This window comes from Melopsittacus undulatus, chromosome 12 (assembly GCF_012275295.1).
Source record: "Melopsittacus undulatus isolate bMelUnd1 chromosome 12, bMelUnd1.mat.Z, whole genome shotgun sequence".
In the NCBI taxonomy this organism is placed as follows: Eukaryota; Metazoa; Chordata; class Aves; order Psittaciformes; family Psittaculidae; genus Melopsittacus; species Melopsittacus undulatus.
The window spans coordinates 7,693,469-7,714,532 of record NC_047538.1 but is presented as its reverse complement, the minus strand read 5'-3'; the positions used below and the strand labels follow the sequence as shown (position 1 = coordinate 7,714,532).

General features: G+C 40.5%; 1 protein-coding gene across 1 annotated transcript; it reads left to right on the top strand.

The window, feature by feature from the left end:
- Positions 1-242: 242 nt before the first annotated feature.
- PER3 (period circadian regulator 3) lies at positions 243-20,800 on the top strand. Its single transcript, XM_034068443.1, has 21 exons — positions 243-332; positions 1,312-1,463; positions 2,023-2,138; positions 2,814-3,015; positions 4,056-4,104; positions 4,859-4,995; positions 5,365-5,443; positions 6,164-6,270; positions 6,516-6,672; positions 7,582-7,687; positions 8,167-8,292; positions 8,567-8,693; positions 9,134-9,278; positions 9,923-10,050; positions 10,408-10,611; positions 11,222-11,473; positions 12,005-12,738; positions 13,835-14,012; positions 14,576-14,750; positions 15,368-15,518; positions 16,972-20,800. The coding sequence occupies exons 2-21, from the start codon at positions 1,346-1,348 to the stop codon at positions 17,071-17,073; spliced, it is 3,393 nt and encodes a 1,130-aa protein (XP_033924334.1). The 5' UTR covers positions 243-332; positions 1,312-1,345; the 3' UTR covers positions 17,074-20,800.
- The last annotated feature ends 264 nt before the right edge of the window (positions 20,801-21,064 follow it).

Sequence of the window (21,064 nt, the reverse complement as noted above, 5' to 3'; positions counted from 1 at the left end):
CCGGGCCGGACAGCTCCCCCCGCGGTGTGTGCGGCCCTGCAGGCCCGGCTCCGAGCGAGCGGCCGCCGATGCCCCCGCGCTGTAGCCGCCTGCGGGTCGGACATGGACGTGGGCAAGCTCCGCGGCGGCGGCTCTGCGGACGGGTCAGAGGAGGCGCTGGGCCCCGCCGGCAGCCCGCGGGGGGAGGCGGGCGCGGAGTGCGCCGTGGGGCCGGGGACCGGCTCTAGCGGGACAGGGTTTAATGGGCCAGACGCCAAAGAAGCGGATTTGTGCGGCCGGGAGGCCAGTGACTGCTCAGCTGGAAGTGTCGGGAGCCACGGCAAGGTTAACAGGTAACTTGACAGCGCGGAGCACCGGCTGTCCTATTGCTGCAGCTGGTGGCCTGACCTGAGGGCTGGAGTCGTAGTCAGGGACCTGGTGTAGCCGGGATGCGGAGCCCTCACTTACTTCAGTGCACCGGGGAAGCCTGAATCACAAACCGTGATGCTGATGGTAGCCTCACGTGTAGATCACACATCGCTGGTGCTTAGCTCCTGATAAGACATTTGCCTCGGGTTTAGATTGGCTGAATAGAAAAGTCATTGCTCCTCTGTGGCTTCTACATGTACTTAATCTAAAGACTATATTGAGTAGTAATAGAGCAGAGAGCTATAGTTTCTGCAGCGTTGAGCTAGCATGTGAAGTTAACAGGCAATACTTCAGCTCTTTTACAGATTCGTGCAGTAACAGTATACTAATAACAATGCCAGATGGCCAGAAGTTATTTAAACTAATGGTGTTCATATCCAGTCTGTAGGATTAGAATCAATCACTGTTTTGAGGATACTGGCAGTTAGTAGCTGCTTACTATTCAGTCAAAAGTGGGAGATCTTGTTACTAACCTTGCTGTTGAAGCCTCCTAAATCACTTGAGGAGTGAAGTCTTTGCCAGGTGTATTTTAAATACCTCATGTTTCCCTGAAGTGCTTATATTCAGTTGCAGACTTCAAGGCTAGAAAGACTTGTATGCATATAGAATTGGCATCTATTCATTATTTTAATACCAGTGAAATCTAGAATAAACATCAGCTTATTTTTAATTGATCATGATGTGACTTTGTCATCCATGACATGTCAGTGTTGGAAAGGAGGAAAGCAGAGGAGAAAAGATAAAACATCAAAGCAGTGAGTAAGATACAACAGGAAATGTTTCGGGATACTCTGTGACCCTGCAGCTAAGGGTATGAAGTTAATTTAGTGAATATTTTTAATTGCTTGACAGAAAAGCTCCTATTTGAGAAATCTCTGGTAAAGTTTAACCTCTGTTTCACAGTGAGCAGCTGAATTGGAGCCAGTCTCACAGAGATATGGTGATGATGATCCAAGAAATGAAGAGGTGTTTGCCTGAAGACAAAAGGAGTTCCAGCAAGCCCAGTACAATCAGTGCTCTCAACTATGCCTTGCGGTGTGTCCAGCAGGTCCAGGGTATGTGGAAAAAGCCTGGAAGCATAGAAGCTATACAGCAGCTTTGTTTGAACAGATGTGTTTGGCAATAAATAACATTAAAACAAAGAAAGTGTTCCAGTTATCTGGCAAACACTTGATTTTCTGAAGCTCTGTTGGTTGTTTTAAATAGTCATGGTATCTTTTTTGTTGAAATGCCCACATACTGCTTCTCCAGCCTCCTATAGCTAATAGGTGCCTGCTAATGACTTTCTGTATATATTGAAAAATAGCAGTGCTGTTTCACTTTGAAAAATTACTGATAGCCTGTGTTTTCCAATAGAACTAAGTAGCTAAAATTGTGCTTTTGCCATCATGTTTTGTCCTTTCTACTTCCTCATGCTCATTTTCTGTAAGATAAGTCACTCAATAGTATAAGCACTATTCCCTTTCCGTTTGTCACTACACAGACTTTCCTCACCTCATTTGGACTTCATTAAAGACATGACATGAGTACAAGGGCTGTAAGAAACACTTTCCAAAAGTCTCCTTACTGACTTCCTTGTGTTTGTTTTGCTTTTCCTGTTTTTCTTCAATTTAGCAAACAATGACTTTTTCCAGGCCCTGAGTGACCGAAGAGTGTTTCAGACAGATGTGATGACATACAGCATAGAAGAGTTGGTGGCTGTTGCATCTGAACACACGCCCAAAAACACTGTAAGGAATTCAGGCATACTTCAGGGGTTCATCACTCTTTCACTCTCTGTTTAGTCTCCTTACATCATTTTGTGGAAATAAGATATTTAAAATTGAAAAGCCTTGAAGTTTTAGCCAAACAGACCTTTCTGCTTTTAAAGGTAGATCAAGACTATTCCTTGTTTGTGCTGACTCAGGGTACCCAACAGCAGCAAGTGAAGAAAGACCTACTTTTCTTTTTTAGTCCCAGAAGCAACAAATACCTCTTTGAGTATCTTGAGAATCCAGTTACAGCATAGTGATCTCTTGAGACCCACTTAGCAGAAAGCGTTCAAAGTTGATCAAGTTGTGAGGGACTTTGGTTCTTATTTGTGCTCCTGGACTGGGTTATTCTGTTGTTTGGGGTTTGTTGGGTTTTTTTGATAGCAAATCATTCTGGACAATTGCAAGCATCACTGTAATCTGTTTCAGTTTTGATACTGAAGTCTTCATTAGCATTTGTAAATCCTGAATAAGCTATCTACAGCATTGGAGATTGGAGTGGCTCATGCATAACTTTAATTGGATGCTAAGTTAAGAGCCCATTTTTGAATCTCTGTCTTAGGTTGTGGTGGGTTTGAGTTGATTGGGTTTTTATCCTTACAATACTGGTGCCATGTGTTGGGGGATTGTTTTTAACAATGGTGTTTCTTCCAGGACACGTTTGTGGCTGTATTTTCCTTGCTTTCTGGACGCATGGTGCATATTTCTGAGCAGGCTGCATCTATTCTAAACTGTAAGAAGAAAGTGTTGGATTCCTCCCGGTTTGTAGAGCTGCTTGTCCCTCAGGATGTGAGTGTGTTCTACACACACACAGATCAGTCCCATCTGCCTCTTTGGAACATGGAAAGTCAAACAGGTGAGACTTGGCAATGCTCTTAATTGCTTTATGTGTCTTTCTGTCTGCAGAATGAGGATAGAATAGCTGTTCATTTTAAATGCTTATGCTAGGAAAATACATTAGCAACACGTGTTCCCTTTTCACTTTGAAAACTCAAATAGCTATGCAGCTAGTCCTAGTCTCCCAGAGGCTTAACACCTATTTGGGGTAAGTAAAAGGCAGATAAATCATAGTTTTGTGCATCGTTTTATTCATTCCAAGTACTGCTGTTCTTTAAAAAGAAACTAAAGGTCTAATTGTGAGTTTAAAGTTATTTAATCTACATCTTATGGTAGATCAGGTGCTTTGTGTTTATGGTCTGCTTACAGCCTGCTGTGAATGTAGCTCACTAAACCCAAGTTATAAGCTGACTTGCTGTTTAGTGCTGGATGTGCTTAAATTGTGTCTTTTGAGTCCTATGTTATTTGTGAGCAATTCAAGTGTAGCTTGCATGCCACAGCCATGGCTTTTGCCCACCTAACTAGGAAGCTGTTCTGGCATCAAAGCTGGGAAATCCAAAATCCTTGCTAGCAAAGGATGTGAGACATCAAAGGCAGCTAACACTGACATGCCAGGGATTACACTACTTGAAAGCTAGTTGTGTGCCTACCAGCACAGCAGTGGTGCCCCTATGGAGGAGTTATTTTTTTGCTTTGGACTGTTACTGAACTTTCCCCATAACTCTTGGCTGTATGTAGGTTTTGGTCCATGGCTCCTAAAGCCAGGAATTTTCACCTGTCCTTCCCATAGTGATGCACTGGAAAGGAGGGGTTTCTAGAGATCATGTGTGTTTCCTTTGAGTTTAGTTCCAGGTCAGCTATTTTCCAAGAGTGAATGGGGTGGAGTGGAGGGAGAACACTTGAGGTGGGAGCAGACTGTTGAACAGCTAATTCACTAGCAAATACAGAGCAGGTTCAGAGACTCTGGTCTAGGTGAGAAAGTCTGGAGAATGCAGGGTTTAAAATGGTTCTTATAGGTCTTTATTAACTTATACTTCCAATGTGTGTTCTTCTTACTAGCTTCTCTGTATGAATATGCCCAGGTGAAGTCGTTTTTCTGCAGGATCAGGCAAGTACATTACTAGTGTGTTGGGAGGTTTGTGTCTTCCTATTCCAGGAGGGGGAGCTGTCAGTAATAGTTTTTATGACATACGTTACAAAACTAAGTGTGTAATAAGAAAGTAACTTTTAGTGTAAGTGATAACATCCAGAAATTTATCTCAATTCTTTGTCAGAGCTGGAGTAGATATTGAAATTATAACAGGTGAAAAGAGTCATTACAAAGGCCTTGTTGAGATCTCATCTAGGATGTTACGTGCAGCTGCTCTTACACATGTTCTAGGAAGACAAACTCTCATGGGAAGTCCATCCAAGAACAACAGCTATTTGTGAACTGAGGCTGGATTCTCACTTAGGTCAGTGAACCAAAGCTTGAGAGAAACAGAATTCTGTGTGTTTTTCCTAAAAATGGTACAGAATAAACAACAAAAAGAACTGTTTAACTCGAGGAGATTACAAAAGCCAAATGGGTGGTTCTCGTGAATGCATTTTGGACTGAGAATTAGAAGGTTAAAGTAACGGCATTTCTGGAACAGCCTCTGAGTGCAGGTATTGGAGGCAAAACACCTGCTTGGTTTTAAGGGGAGTGAGAGCAGTATTGCTGAACGTGTTGGCTATGGATTGCAAAGGAGTGTGCTAAGGACCTCAGGAAATCCTGATTACCAAGGTCTGTGCTTTACCATAACTTCTGCAGGGCTCCAAGCCCTGGCATAAAGTATCTGAGTCTTGAAACCAGTGCATTAATCCCTTTTACTTTCCTTCAGGAGTGGTAAAGATCAAGAAACACGTTATTACCCCTTCCGAATCACACCATACTTAGTCCATGTGTGTACTTCTGTCCACGTGGATACAGAATCCTGCTGCTTAGCTTTGGCTGAGAAAATCCACTCTGGATATGAAGGCAAGTCAGGAGACTGCAGTCAAAACAAACAAGCCAGCATTAAAATGCAGTGTATGAAAGTCTGTTACTTTTGTTTAGAACTTGTGCTTGGGTAGGCTCACCCAGGTAACTTCCACTGTTTGTGTTCATGCATGTAAATCCAGAGCATCTGTGCCTTCTTTGCAAGGTCCCAAAGAATTTGACCTTTTCTCACTATTTCTATTTTTGAGACAAGTCTGTACCACCTAAAACTGTGTAGTGTGATGTTTCAGAAAGCAGCGAGCCATTTAAAAAAGCTCAGGAGCAAATAACCTTCTGTCACGAGCAAAAATAACAGGTTTTCTGCCTTAGTGTGTATTTTATTTCAATAAATATTTCTTTTTCTATTAGCTCCTCGAATCCCTATGGATAAAAGAATCTTCACCACCACTCACACCCCTGGATGTGTTTTTCTTGACATAGATGACAGGTGAGATTTGAGTCTTAAGACCTGTGAGGTGTGTATGGAGAGGTAGCAAAAAATCCTTTGGTGGTGGAGCTGGAGACAAAATTAATGTAGTTGGACTGTGCAGTTGGCAGTAGTGAATTAAGCAAAGTAGTTCTGTGTTAGTAGGCTCATGGAAAAACATCTAGAGCTTGACAAATATCTTCTTTGTTGACTGAACATATGAATTAAACAGAACAGTCAGGTTTTGTTATCCAGGGCAGTGGGGGGTCTGTGGGAACAGAGAGTGGAAAACCCACATAATGCAAAGCTCTGGGGATTGCAGTGTGGAGATACAGCTGTACTGAGCTGGGCCAAATTTGGCAAGACTAAACCTGTCTCCTGCTGAGCCATGAGAGTGTTTTTACAACACACTTTTTAGCCTCCATGTCAGATTTCCTGGTGACACTTATTCAAGATCCTTTTCTATGTTATATTTTCTCTTTACATATAGGCAGGCACAAATCTGCCTGCAGATGTGAAAATCTACCAGGGCTCCAGGCACAGAAATGTTTGTTGTTAGTATTTACATATCTGCATTGCACTGGGGATCATTAGAATGAGCATATGGAGCTGGAAAATGTTCTATAGCCATAGTTCATGCCGCTGTGGATCATGCATGGGGCCTTCACTGACAAGCAGAGGGTTAAGGATGTAAATACTCAAAACTATATTATAATCAGTGATAACATGTTTGGGTTTCAGAGCAGTGCCTTTATTGGGTTACTTACCTCAAGATTTGATTGGAACATCCATTCTGATGTATTTGCACCCAGAAGATCGCCCTTTGATGATTGCTATTCACCGGAAGAGTAAGTACAGTTGCTTTAAGAGGAATTTCTACTGCTGTTAGCATTTTTTCATTATCATATTGCTTGGCATGTGACTGATCTGCAGTGTAGACAAAAAGAAACTAATGAATTAAAGCAACCAGTTTGATCAGAGCAAATTCAAGCCCAGTTTTAAAGGACCCCATTGTTAGTGTTTGTGCTTGCACTCCTGTGTCGTAATGCAAACTAAACCTTGTTTCTTGATTGGTTGGGTTTGTTTTTTTCAGTCCTGAAGTTCGCTGGTCAACCCCCTTTTGAACATTTACCTATTAGATTTTGTACTCAAAATGGGGATTATGTCATACTGGATACCAGCTGGTCCAGTTTTGTGAATCCTTGGAGCAGGAAAGTAGTGTTCATCATTGGCCGACACAAAGTCCGAACGTAAGTCAGCTGTAGAATTGATCTGTTAAAGTGCTTTTCATTGAATGCTCTGCAAAACAAAACAGTCTCAGTACTAGAGACCTGGTGTTGCTCCTGCAGTCTGTGACAGCTTTCTAGCATCTGTCTTGCAGCCCATTCCTTCAGAACAGCATTCATTTTGTTTAAGTATGAAAATAAGTAAATTACTTTGAAGTAAAAGGCAAAGTCAACTTTTTTGGGTTTTAGCATGTTTTTGCACATGGTTGATGTCCAAATACCCTGATAATGGAATTGTCTAAATCAAATAACAGTTTTAGAAAGCTGAGTAGAAGCTAAAATGCCATGCAAGAGGTAGATGACTAACAAATGATTAGCTTACATTCGTTCATGATAGGCTCACCAAAACAAAGTAGCTGAAATGACTTTCTGATTTTTCTTCTGGAACATTCACTGGCTACAGAATTTAAGAATTTACAGAGATAACCTCTTTTAAAAAAATGCAATTAACATTAAATGTGCAAGTTTATTTTTCACTTTTCTCCTTAGTTTCCAAGAGATTTGGAATATGACCATCTGCCTTCCTCATACCTGTTTTTCCTAGGAAATGGCTTTTTGAGGTGGCCTTTGGGCTTTTCAGAGTGAGCTTTTATGGGGTGTGAATTTGTCTTCTGGGTGAAGGAGACAGAGGTAGAGATGCTTGTCAACCTTAACTCCTGTCACTGTGCTGGTATGCTGACTTCCCTGAGGCTTCACATGAAGCACTGCTCTCATAACTGCCTCACAGAGCTGCTAGTGGAACAGATGACATCCCTTTGTAATGATTCACCTAAGCAGTAAAAATAGTGATGATAAAGAATCTGTTCCACCTGTTTTAGCTACCTTTTCTCATCAAATTTAAATGCATAGTGAAATGTTGTTGTCTCTCTCCAGAAGCCCTCTGAATGAAGATGTTTTTGCTGCAAGAAGTAAAGAAACGAGCCATGTTGAGAAAGAGATAAGAGAATTGCAAGGACAAATTTACAAGCTGCTTCTGCAGGTAAGGAAAGTGAAAGACTTTGAAAACACTGGCTGGCCTCAGTGATGGGCTAAAGCACCTCGTGGTGTTTAACAAGCTACTTTGGGGATGATCTTTTTAAAAGCTTTGAAAGGAAAGCTCTAAATGGAGACACGCTCATGTGACAGCGTTAAAAGTATGGCTCTGGGTAGCCTACCTGATCAGGAAAAAATGGTTTGTTTGCCACATTTGCCATGTTTTTAACATAAAGAATAAATGTAAAAATAGATATATATATGATATAAATATAATTGATAAAGATAAATCTGTATCCTGAAACAGCATTAAGCATGATAAGGAGTTTTTCCCAAGCAAGTGGCAAAGCTCGGACCAGTACTGACTTTTCACTTAATGTTTTTGTTTAGTTGAAGTTCTGTGTTTAAAGCCTGTTGTTTTCTTCTTTTTGTTCTCTCAGATGATGATCTATTTTCTTTAATTACTATTTTTCTCCTCTCCTACAGCCAGTTCACAGCAATGTTTCCAGTGGTTATGGAAGTCGTGGAAGCAATGGCTCTTACGAGCACTATATGAGCATAGCATCTTCAAGTGACTCAAATGGGAATTGTGCAGAGGATATACAGGAACCAGTAAGCCCATAAATGTGTCACTACCTGCAGAGTAGTACAAATGTGGTTGTTAAAATGATAGTTTTTACTGTGTACATGTACAGAACTCACCATGAATTTAATTTCATTAAATCAACTGTGATAATTAGATTAATTAAGTTTACAAATACCAGTAGATACTAGGCTTAGGTTGACAGTCTGCTGGAGTTTGTAGCTCCCTCACAGTTTGGAGAATACAAGAACCCAGACCCATTTTAAGGGTCTCATTCTGACTCCATGTTTCACTTATCTTGAGATGACATTGCAGCAGATTTGTGCAGATGTCAACCGAATCAAGAACCTGGGCCAGCAGTTGTACATTGCATCAAGGAGCAAACCACAGAACGGAAACGAACAGGCTGTGAGCTCAGGAATACTAGGAGGTAAGTTAATGTAATTACGATCCTTATGGTAATGTGAACTCTCTGTAGATCGATAGGCATGAGTTTCTAGCATGGCTTAAATATACAATAACTTTGTAACTGCTCCCTAAAGTACAGAGGAACATATCCAGCTCTTTCTAGATTAATAGACTTTTACTTCTTTAACATTTTCTAGTGAAAATGCAGGCTTACATGTAGCAAATGTAAGTCTACTGGAGTAGCTTTCCATAGCTACTTTATGTGGATTCTCAAAACATGTGAATTGAGATGAAAATGCAGAATAACTTAGTAATGAGAGCTGTGCTGTCATAGGCCATATATCCCTGTATAATATATATGTATCCCAGTAGGTATATATATACATATATATATATATGTTTCTCAGTGGGGGTAGTTTAGATACCTCTGAGAGGAGTCTTTGAGGATTTCTTCTTTTCTAGGGAAGAGGCACACTGCTGCCTGTTCTCTTCAGACAGCGAGAAGTGATAGCACAGAAGAACCAGGCAATGTCTTTTATGACGATTCAAAGAACACTCCACGTGTGCCTTCCTATCAACAGATCAATTGTGTTGATAGCATCATCAGGTAATAAACTATAAAGGGATTTTAGTGGTACAAGTTTCAGAGTAATTGTTGCAAGGTAAATATCTAGGCAGTCTACATTGGTCTGGGCTGTTTGGGGTTTGAGTTGTGAGATAAATCTTGGGTGGATTGGGATAGTTTGTAAAGTTTTCTGCCTCTCTGGCAGAAATCCATCCCAACACTCAGTCAATCTGAATTACACACTAATGAAGTATTTAGGGCCCAAAGATTCTGTTTGCAGTTACTGATGTTTGCCTACTGATAGTTTCACCAGTGGTGCATAGCAGTTTAGGAGAATTTCAGTGGCTATATTATGTCAATGTCTTCTCAGTATACCTCTTGAGAACATCCGCATAAAAGAGTTGATATAGTTTATAGAATGTTGGTATATTTTAGCCCAGAAGATAACATTTCTTTTTTTTTTTTCCTTTTTTCTCTTTTTCTTTTTAAAGAGTAAATCAGAGAATTTGTTTAAAATATTCCCTGGAAAGCACATATGTGCCCAGAGCTTCCTGCAGTGAATTTAAAATACTAGTTAACAACACCTGGAACTCCAGTTTGGATTGTTCAAATGTTTGTCTCTCCAAATGGAGACACTCCCCCCCCCCAAAGTAGCAAGAGCTTCCTGTGATATGCTTTAATTTCAGATATCTAGAGAGCTGCAGTATTCCAGCATTCAAAAGGAAATGTAAATCTTCTGCAAATACATCATCGGCATCTTCAGAAGATGACAAGCAAGTCCAGCAAAGTCAGCAGGAAGCTGAGGCGCTGGAAGGTAACACAAAAGTGTATTGACAATCAGACAACAGAATAGTTGTCACACTAACAGCACAAATAATTTGGTTATCTGGTGAATAGTTGCTTACCTTGTTTAGATCTCACAATTAAGTCTTTGAGCATAGAATGCATCAAAAGACCCTGGTTTTTGTTGTTGCTAAATAAATCTTGCTCACTCATGCCATGTTTAGTATGTGCTGACATTGCTTTAGTATATAGATTATACATTTAATTGTATATAAGAGTATCTTATTTAATAGTCTGCGTAGTTACTTCCTGTTTCTGAGCCACTTGATGAACTGGGAGCATTGCTTGGAATGAAATTCCATGTAGAAGCTTTGTCATTTACCAATAGATACTGCAATACTTTCAACAGTTAATCCCCAAACTCCAGTGTCTGCTGATCAGGAAGAGACACTGAAAGACAAGACAGCTGCAGGCATGGTTGGAGCTCCTCTGACAGACCTGACCCTGTCCAAGAAGGCTCCAAGTGTGGTGTCTGTCACCAGCCAGTGCAGTTACAGCAGCACTATAGTGCATGTCCCACACCCTGAATCAGGTACTGTTCACGCTCACAGAACACTGACTTGTCACACTGATTTTTCCATTTAAACTGTTTCCAGACTGAAGTAGACCATGAGAAAGTTTTGTCCATTTAAGATACATTTTCATGAATATGAGCTCTGAAATACCTGGATTTTATATACCTGGAAATTTTTGCAGTATTTTAATAAACCTAGTTTTAACACAGTGAACTATTTCTTTTCCCCTTTAACTTAATCACATATCTCAAACATAACACTGTGCTTTTGGCCATTGAGGATTAAAATAAAAATGACTAGTGGGCCAGTGTTACTTCATTTTAATGCAGTAGGAGCTTAAAATGAGTATTTAACTGCTACTGTACTAAGAAAATATGAAGAAAGAAGTGTGTCTCTAATTTCAAAGTGAATTTGAAGTTTTCCAGACCATGCAAAGTAATTTACTCAGTTGATGTTAGTGTAACTATATTTGATTGTGAAGGATGTATTCTGCCCCCTCCTCTGCAGCCTTTATCTGCTCAGTAGTTCAGACTAGATTCTTCTGTGTGTAACCCTCTGGGTGTTGTGGGAGTTGATACCAGAAGGACAGAGCAAAGACTGAGTAATTATTTTCTTTCCTCTTCAAAGAAGTGACTACAATGGAGGATACTACTGTTGGAAGTGAACAAATTGAGCTGCCTCCTGTGCATGCTCAGAATCTCACTACAGTGCCAGAGGACTTAAAACCAGTTGGGCTAACAAAAGAGACGTTGTCAGCCCACACTCAAAAGGAAGAGCAGAACTACGTTGACAAGTTCCGTCAGAGGATCTTGCTTTCTCCATTTAGGACTTACCTTCAACAGGGGAGCAGAAATAACAAGGGACATTCCTGTGGCCAAGGTAGGAAGCAGATTTGAGACAGAGACTTAGCAGATGACTTACAAAGACCAGCCTAGCAAGGAGTCTGGTTTTCCTTTGTATGATTTAGCCAGTATCTTACTGGGGGGTAGGGTTAGGGTTTGGGTTTGTATGATTTAGCCAGTATCTTACTGGGGCTACAGACAGAATAATTCCTTTGAACTGCCAAGGCTTGACAACAGTATTGCCTGCACAGAAGGTCTGCTCCATCTCGGATGTTGCTATTTTGGGCATTTCACAAAGCAGACAATTACTGCAAAACCCCTGCAAATCCCAAGGAATGTAAAAGATCTGATTGACATGGGCCAGAATGATGGATAGGAAAATTGATTATGTGAAGGATAATATTGTAAATACGTCAGCAAATCCATCCTTGTAGTGTGTGGAACAGTTATCCAGAGGAAAGTCAGCTCTGAATAAACCACACACAATTGTCTGGATATTTTTTCTCTCTTTCTCTCCCTCTTTTTTCTTGTCATTTCAGTGAATGTGTCTCTTGTCCTTTCTCCTTAGGAGATTCCACTTCAAAGCAGATGAGCCCATCTACCTGTAAAAAAGGCAAACATGGAAAATTCAAGCGCCAGAAACCTCAGAGAAAATCCTCAGATAACCACTCTGCCAGTAAAAATAGAAACAGTCTTCCGTGTGTGAAGAGAACGGTTCAGAAACAGTCCTTCTCTCCCTCAGAAGGGTCCTGTTTGAGCTCCTCCAGTATGAATGTCCTTCCTCCTATGGGATTTTCTGTCTACTCGGATCCACTGTCAAGTTTTCCAGCCTCTTCTGGAGAGGAGCTTGCCATTCACTCATTAAAACCTGAGCCCATGTCATCATCACAGCTATGTTGTGAAGCTCAGTCATGTCCAGCAATTTATCCCCCAAACATAGGCACGTTTATGGCTGTATTTCTTCAGAGTTTCCCTATGTATGCTCAGATGCCTCAGTATGTCTTTCTTCCTAGCCCTCAGTACGTTTATCTCCCCTTTTCCTATCCATGCACTGTACTACCTCCAGCCCCATCTCCTCCTGCTCCATCACCAGTAGCACCACACGCTGTGGATCAGCCCTTTCCAGTCTCTTCTGCCACATCCATGGAGGACCGGCAAGAGGGACAGTGTGACCAGGCCCTACTGCTGAGTAGCTCACGGAGCAGCTCCCCTCTCCAGTTGAACTTGCTTCAAGAAGAACTGCCAAAACCTATGGAGCTTTCCACTAGTACTGATGTTAAAGCACGTACAGAAGCTAAATGTGTAAGTAGTGTGAATTTTTAATGTAGAGACCCTGACTTTGATGGTTTTCAGTCACAAACTAGCAGTGATGATCTGTGTTTCAGGGTCATCAGTGTTTGTTAGCTGCTTTCTCCAGTGGCTGTGCTATGTGGACTACAGGGCACAAATAGCACAAGAGGTGGAGAAGGCTGTTGATACTTGCAGCCGTGGGATCTTGTAACAGGATAGTGTTGGCACTTAGCAAATGGCAGAAATGGGACATCTTCCAGTCTAGGCTGCCACGAGCTGCTTTGACTCAGCACTTTGGCATCCACCTTTTCAGTTGTTGGCCAGAAGTTTGGGTTTGGGGCTTTTATGCATGTGGAACTTGGTTAGTGCTGCACAGTTCACATCCTTTTTCACCCAGTCCCACAGTCTCTGTGGAGAACCAAAACAAAGGGAAGATGCACTTCTAATTACTCCCTCTGTCTCCCAGGGATGCAGCTAATGACGGAAGAACAGGGATCCGTGTGGGGCGGTTTCCATACTTGGGCATAGAAAAGGCCTCTCCAACTTCCGCGGTAAACTCAGAGGCAGGAATCTGAGCTCTGCAGGCAAGGAAAAAAATGCTGGCTCCTGAATCCAGGTTGGGCTGGAAAGGCTGGATCAGCTGAAACTGCAGGGTAGGGTCCTGGAAGGGGAGTTGCTGTACCTGTAGCCACTGAAGCTGTGAGCTTCAGAGTGAATCAGGGGAAGACTCTCATACTTTCATGGTAGTGCACCATTGCTTGGTGCATGTGGCTGCTTCATGCCATCTGACAGGACGTGAAGGGAACTGGCTCCTGCTCTCTTGTCAGCAGAAAATACTGACTTAATGCAACAGTACAATAACTTGACCCAGTGGGGAAGGATCTACAGGAGAAACGAGTAAGCTAGAGTGCAGGTGCTTGCTGATTTCGCCATGAAGTGTTACCCTGAGTTTTAGACTGTCTTGCGTTTTCAGAGTACAAACTCCAAGCCTATTGAACTGATCTAAGAAGTTGGTCAACATGTGACAAATTCAGTAAATGCATGACGTTCCCTTGTCAAACTTAAATGTAATTGCCACGGATATGTTTGGTTTGATTTTTGTCTGCAGGACAATGATCCAGAAGACAGTGTTAGCAGTGCTAACCATTGTGCTTCTAGTGAATTTACTGACCACTCGCAGTATGAGGGCTCCCCCTCAGGTGCAGGCTCAGCAGCATCAGGCAGTGGATCAGCTTTGTCTGGTTCTTCAGGCTGTAGCTCCAATGAGACTTCTGGTTCTGGCACAGGTAGGGGAATTGAAGATTTGGATGTTTGGTGCTAGATGGCTTCTAACATGTTGGTAATTTATAACAAGATACTGGAATGGGAATGGACAATCTCAGTAAGAGCATCTGTAATCTTTACTACTTATCACCAGCTTTTCCTGTTTGAAGCCAAGTTTGTTTCAGTCACTGTAGTTGGAAATGGCAATCTAAGCCATTTCTTTAAGCTGTAAGTCACTCTTTTGCTCATTACCACTTTTCTCTATGTTAGATACTGGCTTACATCTTATTTGAGTAAAGGTAAATCTGCCTAGAGTATGATCTCTTGAAACAGAAGCAGGGAAGTTAGGCCATTTAATTTTGAGACAAATGAATAAAGCTTTGGAGATCTTAAGTTACTTAATAGAACACACTTTATCTTTTAATTCTCAATAGTAGTATATCACTTGGCTAGAGCAATCATCTTGGCAGTACCTGTGTTTGTATTACAGAACTAACTTGCAAGAATCCACTGGTGGTTTTTGTGCAGAATTATTAGGATTTCTCAAGACATCTGCATTCCTTTTCTTTCTCATGGTAATTCTCAGGTAGTGGGAAGAGCACCAAGTATTTTCCCAGCAATGACTCTTCTGAAGCTTCCAAAGAAAAGAATCAGGAAGCAGAAGAAAAAGGGACAGCTCATAAATCCAGCCATGAGTCAGCCTGGATGATGATGGATCACACACCTGAGCAAGTTCTAATGACTTACCAAATGCCAAACAGGTTGGAAAACATGAAAAATTTCTGACATGTGGTTTGGAATTGTGCATAGAACTGTAGAATTTAAAATGAGATTGTAGGAACAGTGCACATTCCAAGGGGTATTTTTGTGTGGTTTAAGTCTTGGTTATCTCCCTTTGTCTGTATTTTGTGTCTTCCTCATTTCCTCCATCAGTTAAATGTGATAACTGTAATTTCTTTGCTGAAGTATTAAGGGGATTGGTTATTGTCCTGTACTTTGGATGCGTAAAGGGCTAACAATACTTACATGTTATTGGCAAATTGCTTGCAATTAGTGGTTATATTTGCAATCAGATTCCATTAAAAAATCCCAACCAAACAAAATCATAAAATAATAAAAAAAAAACCAAAAACCACACCGAAAACCCCAAAACTCCAAAAAAAACCAACAAGCAAAAAACCCCTGACAGTTAGACCACTGTTGAAAGGAGCCTTACAAAGCAAATAAGGTTTAACAAGCTCTAGTTACTTTTTAGTGGCCAATGCTCTCTAGACTTCAGCCATAGATATTGATAAAGAGACTCCCCAGAGTGATTGTATTTGGTACCTGCTTTGCTTCATTTAGTGCAGCTGTATTTACAGGTGTCTGTTACCTGCAGAATTACAGAGGAAGTTTTAAAGGAGGATCTGGAGAAGCTGGCAGTAATGCAGAAGCAGCAGCCATGGTTTTCAGATGGGCAAAAGAAGGAGCTTGCAGAGGTACACACATGGATCAGGACCCAGACTCTCCCACTGGAAATCAGCACCCAAGTAAGCAGTTGTGAAAGGGATCTGGATCTTATTCATGCCTTGGCTAGCCAGTGGCAGTGCCATTTCTAACCAGCGAGATCTTACAGTGATGGGGTCACTGATGGTTGTTCCTCATGGATGAAGCTCAAGTACATTAGACAGATAAATGTGACAAAATACAGATCTTTCCATTGTATTTCTTTGCAAGATACTTAAATTCTTTGTAGGGACCACCTGTAGCAAAGTTCTTTCAGTCAGTGATTGGATGAACAGGAATAGTGTCCTACTGTCACATAAGAGTCCATATGTTTTTTTCTGTTGGTATTAGGTCTTTTTACTCTTTTTCCTACAAAGCTGATTGTTGCTAGGATTGCACAGCAGGTAACACTGGGCTGTTAGTGGAGATTAGAGCAAACACAGAGGAGGTTTAGGCATATAGTAAGAGACACAAAAATAGCTGCCTTTTGTAGGTGAATTAATTCTTTGAGAACTTTGGTGTCTTATGCCTGATTATTTTAGCTGGCATTACTTTTGGCTACTCTCATAAACTAATTCTGAGTTGTATTAGTGTATGTTGAAGAATGCCCTAATCACTTTAAAGTGCTCCCAGGTACACCGGAGAAGAAAGGAGCAGGACAGAACCAGTCCCACAAAGATCTAGAGCTTCAATGATGTGTTGTACAGAGCATTTCAAGACAGAGTGGGTTGTATTCATGTACTCATGCAGCAGAAAACTCAAATATCTGCTATAGCACTGTCTGCTCTATGTGCTGGGATTTTCAAATGTGGCTTTCTGAGCTGTGTTATTTATTCCTGGAGCAGAAAAACTGAGAAATCTATGTCCTTGGCTCTGGAACAAGACCAGAGAATTAGTGTTTGTTTGGCTAATACAAGAGTCTTGTGTGTGTCCTATTGCGGTTAGGACCACGTGTTTGATTCAGATAGCAAACTGATGTCCAGTGGTCTTGCAGAAAATACTGTTGAATGTTAACATCTCAAATGTTCTGAGATGCATAGGTATGAAAACACAGGCATTTGATAGCAGGATTTCTATTTCAATACTTGATCTCAGTATCTTACCATTTGTCAAGTGCAAGAAAAATCTGCTCTGTCAGTACACTCAGGCACCTCAGTCTTTTGTTGTTGGTCAGTTATTTTTGCTGTTCAGACTGCAGTCCAAATCCTTCATGAGCATCTGAGTTATAAGGCTGAAAGATAAAGCCTTCCAATTCAAGGAAGTCATATGCCTTTTTATCTCAAAGCTGAAACTGTGTTCCACTAACCAAAGAATTCATTTCTGAGACAAGAAGTTGGAGATGAAAGTGCTTCTGAATATATCTGTATAATTTCTGCTTGTAGAAAGATTTTGAGCCCAGGGGTGAGAAGTTTCAAGAGTTTTCAATGTGCAACCAGGATTTGACTCCTTGAAATAAAAAAAGAATTTAAATTATTATGTTCTTGTTCCTTTTTAAAGGGCTGTGTTACATGTGACATCAGCGATGCCAGTTGTGAGGCTGCAATGGCTGCTGACAGTATGGAAAACAAGGGAAAATTGCCTCCGCACCTGCAACACTGAAGTCACCAGCACTTGTGTCAGTAAAATCACTTGGTGTAATTCCCATCCTCTTTTCCTCTGTCTTCGCTACATCCTAGTGGTGAATCTCTCTGGCTATCTCTTCCCAACATGAACAATCACATACGTGAAACTAAATCTTCTTCCATTACCCCAACGCTCCTGGTGTGACTTTGAAGACAATCTTTCACTGTGAGGCTGTTTCTCTTCCTGACCTCACAGACTTGATGCAAAGTGGATTATGTTTCTAACTTTTGATTGCTCAGTGATGAGCAAAATACAAAGGACTTCTGGGATTTGTTTGTATATTTGAACTTGGCAAATAAGAGTCTGAAAAGATGCAGTAGCTAAGATCTACAGTGATGAACCTAACAGACTGGAACATGTAGGCTAGATGTGTTGAAACCAGCATTGAAACCAAGCTCTTAATTTTCATTTGTTCAACATTTAGAGATCTAAACTGAAGATACTGATGCTCTGGGGCTCTAAAATCACTGTAGCTGATTCAAGAATCCAAAAAGCTTTTTGATGAGCAGCTGAAAACTGGCTGAGTTATTCTGCATCAAAATGCCTTTCACCAGCTTGTGCCCATCAAAAACTGAAGTGAAAAGAAGCAAAGCTATTCCCTATGTTTTTCATTATGAGTGTTTTGGAACCAAGTTGGTTTATAGCTTTTGCTTTTAAAGATGTGTTTCTCAAGATGGGTTTTTTAAATAGATTGAGGGTAACTGGTTTGCAACTCCACTACAGATGAGATTATAAGTAGCAATCAAAACAAAGAAAAGTAATAATTCAGGAGTTATTTCCTTGTACAGGATCTGCTTTTCAATAAAGAAACATGGAAAACCTTTTCTATGAAGGCATTATAGCCTAGCTACCAGTTCAAGTAGCTACAGGCAATCTTTTCTGTTGCTAGTGCTCTAGGCAGCAGATTTGTATCTTAGTTTTTTTGTTGCTGATTTAGAGTAGCTGGATGAGCTAATCCAGACCTAATGAATAGGAAATTTTAAGCCATTTCCCTGTTTTGATTTTGTCATGGTGATGCCAAAAAAAAACCCCAAAAGATAAAAGAGATTGAGCTTTATTTCCTCTGCTTTTTTAAAAAGTCACACGTTGTGGAGCCAAACTTGAAAATCAGACCACAGATTTCTTATCACTGTTGACTTCCTGTACAAGTTTTAACCTCTTTATAATGGTGGCTCTGGCTGTAGAAATCCATGGACAAAAATGTAGTTTGTGCATGGTGTGAGTTTGTGGCTCAGGAAGTGGTAATCACTTTCTCTTTCAGTATGTAAAAGGACTTTTTCCCATGTTAATACTTCTAGCTTCAAGCTGAATGTCTCAAAGTGCTCTTCAAGCAAGACACGCTTCATAAACCTAGCAGATTTTGTCTGACTTCCCCCTTGTTTATCAAAGCTGGATGTAATCAGATTTTCTTTGTGGAGTTCATCACCTCAGCCTTCTCAACAAACGCTGTTGGAATGTAACACACGATTCATCCTTTTGTGCTGTGTAACTCTTCTTTTTCTGCTATGTGAAGGGTCTTCACATTTTGTTTCATTTACTGGTGAGCTTCAAGTGGTTTGACTGAGTTAAAAATACTGTGATCTGCAGAGCTTTGAAGGAAAACTATATTTATCTAAAGAGGTTTGTTCTTAGAATCAATTCAAGGACAACCTTTGTCGTTAAAACCTATTTCAAAGAAAGGTATTTTTACAGAATTTCAAGTCGAATTTGACCCAGGCAGCATTCTTTGGCTTTATTTTCTAAGTGTGCTGTTTATGCCTGTTGCTTTCTATTTATTCTCAAGCTGCATTTCATTGTCTTTCAGTTTTTCAGCTTGAACTTGTCTTCTCTTGTGTTGTAAATCAGCAGAGGTCCACACATGGTCAGTAGTTTTTGTGCTCAAACTTCAAACAGCTCTTAAAATAAGAGACTTTGATGGATATATACATATAGCAAATCATGTACTCAAGCAGGAAGATGTGGGCAATACCTTATACCTTTCCTAGTCTTTTTCCAGCACTTTCCAAATAGAGTATTCTGCTTTATAACCACACTGTCCAAAGTATTTGCTCTAAAACATGTAATAAGATGCTTTGTCTTACAAGTTCTTTTCTTAATTGGGAAGTTTCTGCACTAGAATCCATTCTAGTTAGATGTGCTTACGTTGAGTGCTTTAATGTGTTTTGAGACTTGGTGAAATAGATTAATGTGAATGCTCCAGATAAGGATGGCTGTCTCCATCAAAATAAGTAGAAAGTGGAAGCCAGAAGGGAAGTGTAGAAAAGCAATTCTTGCTGTATGTATGTATTTCCTGAGTATGAAAATGAGATGGTTTGCAATGTGTTAGCAGGCACGCATGTCATCCACATTACAAACAGTGGGGCTTAGTTTAGGGAAATAGTAATATGCACCTAACAGCTGAAAGATGCTTTTCATCCATAGGTCTGGAAACATGTTGGTTGTGTAAAAGAGACAGAGAGACAAAAGGCTTGCACAATATGTACGCCTGGTTCAAACCAAATCCAGGAGTATAACTTGTGGAGCTTCACTCACTGTATCCTGTGCTGTCTTTGCTACAAGTGGTCAAGTTTCTGAACTTTATATAAAAACTTGATCATATTATATGTGTTTCTTGTTTGGAGATGTTAAGCCTGTTTGTACCACTTGCTCCTGTAAATTTGTGCCCAGAAAGATCACACAGCAACAGAAATCCTAGACATCCTAGTTTTTGTAGTTCTGTGAATGTCATACCCTCTGACCATACAGTAATGAAGGTGCATGTGCCTAGGAGCTTGAATTCGAAGTTTTTAATCCTGACTAAATCTTAGGTGCAAGTCCTTGTCTGGGGCTATGTTAGTCCTGGGTTGTAGAATAAATATGGTGTGGGAGAAGAACATAAGAATGAAGATGTGAATCAGTGCCCTGTGTGACGATGAAACTAAATATTTGCCCAAAAATCAAGTGGTGTTCGTTGCAAAACCAGATTTAGGACAAGAAACAGTTTCTCAAGCTACTCTTTACCCCAGTAGAACCATAACATCTTGCAGTCAAATGCCTTATTAAGTGTTTGGGAAGGACCTAATTTCCATAAGGTTTCAGGAACTGGTAGTTTCTATGTTGGTTTATATTACTTTTTCTGTCTCTCTAGTTTGCTGGAGCAGTCAAAGTGAGATCCAGTTCTGTTCTGAAAGATCAGTGGAGTAAATACTACAGCCAGATTTGCACATGCTATTTTGCTTATGTGACTTTGTCTTACCTGGCATAATTTAAGCATTGCAGAGAGGTTAGAACTGTTGGGAAGGTCACTTTGGTGACCAAAGGGAAAACATGCAAGTGCAGTAATGATGCAGTTAATACCCCCTGTGGGGGCAGCAGCAGTTTAGAAGCCCTCGGTGGATTTCTCTGGCTATTTCTTTTTTGTTGTATTCATAAAATACAGAATTCTGTTTTTAAAAGAGGAGTTGATGTGCAAATATTTTCATGGCATTGTGAGGAACAGGAGGGACCCGAATGTGTTTTTCCAGTGCGATGAGTATTTGCTGACTGAGTCACGGGTTGGTAAGTTTATCTTCCAGCTGAATCAAGTTTTAAATCACAATCAAATGACTTTTTACATCAGGAATATTTTATTGATACACTACTCAGCTGGGGTTGAATTTCCAGGTGTGATTTTTCGCTGTAGACTTCAAAGGAGCTTCTGATTTTATAAATAAAACTGAAAATATGCTGCAAAAAAAAATGTTTCCAGGGTGTGTTTACTTTTGGTGTTGTTAATGTCTAGAAAATAGACTTGTAAGAAAGTATTCATGACCTCTCTCTGATTGTACATAGGTGCTCTTGTTGGGTTTGCTTATTTTACTTTATGTTTGCAATATTTGAAGCAGAATTGAACAGATTTCTTTCTTTTCCCTCCAGTGTTTACAGGCTCTGCCCCTTTCCATGTCTATGAAATAAATCTGTCTTAGATGGTTACTCATTTAGATAAATT

Bases quoted from the DNA above. Each gene is read 5' to 3' on its own strand.
- PER3 (XM_034068443.1), top strand. From the start codon at position 1,346: ATGGTGATGATGATCCAAGAAATGAAGAGGTGTTTGCCTGAAGACAAA. The intron at 4,996-5,364 runs GCAAGTCAGGAG...TTTTTCTATTAG, and splicing joins AATCCACTCTGGATATGAAG to CTCCTCGAATCCCTATGGAT. The intron at 8,694-9,133 runs GTAAGTTAATGT...CTTCTTTTCTAG, and splicing joins GAGCTCAGGAATACTAGGAG to GGAAGAGGCACACTGCTGCC.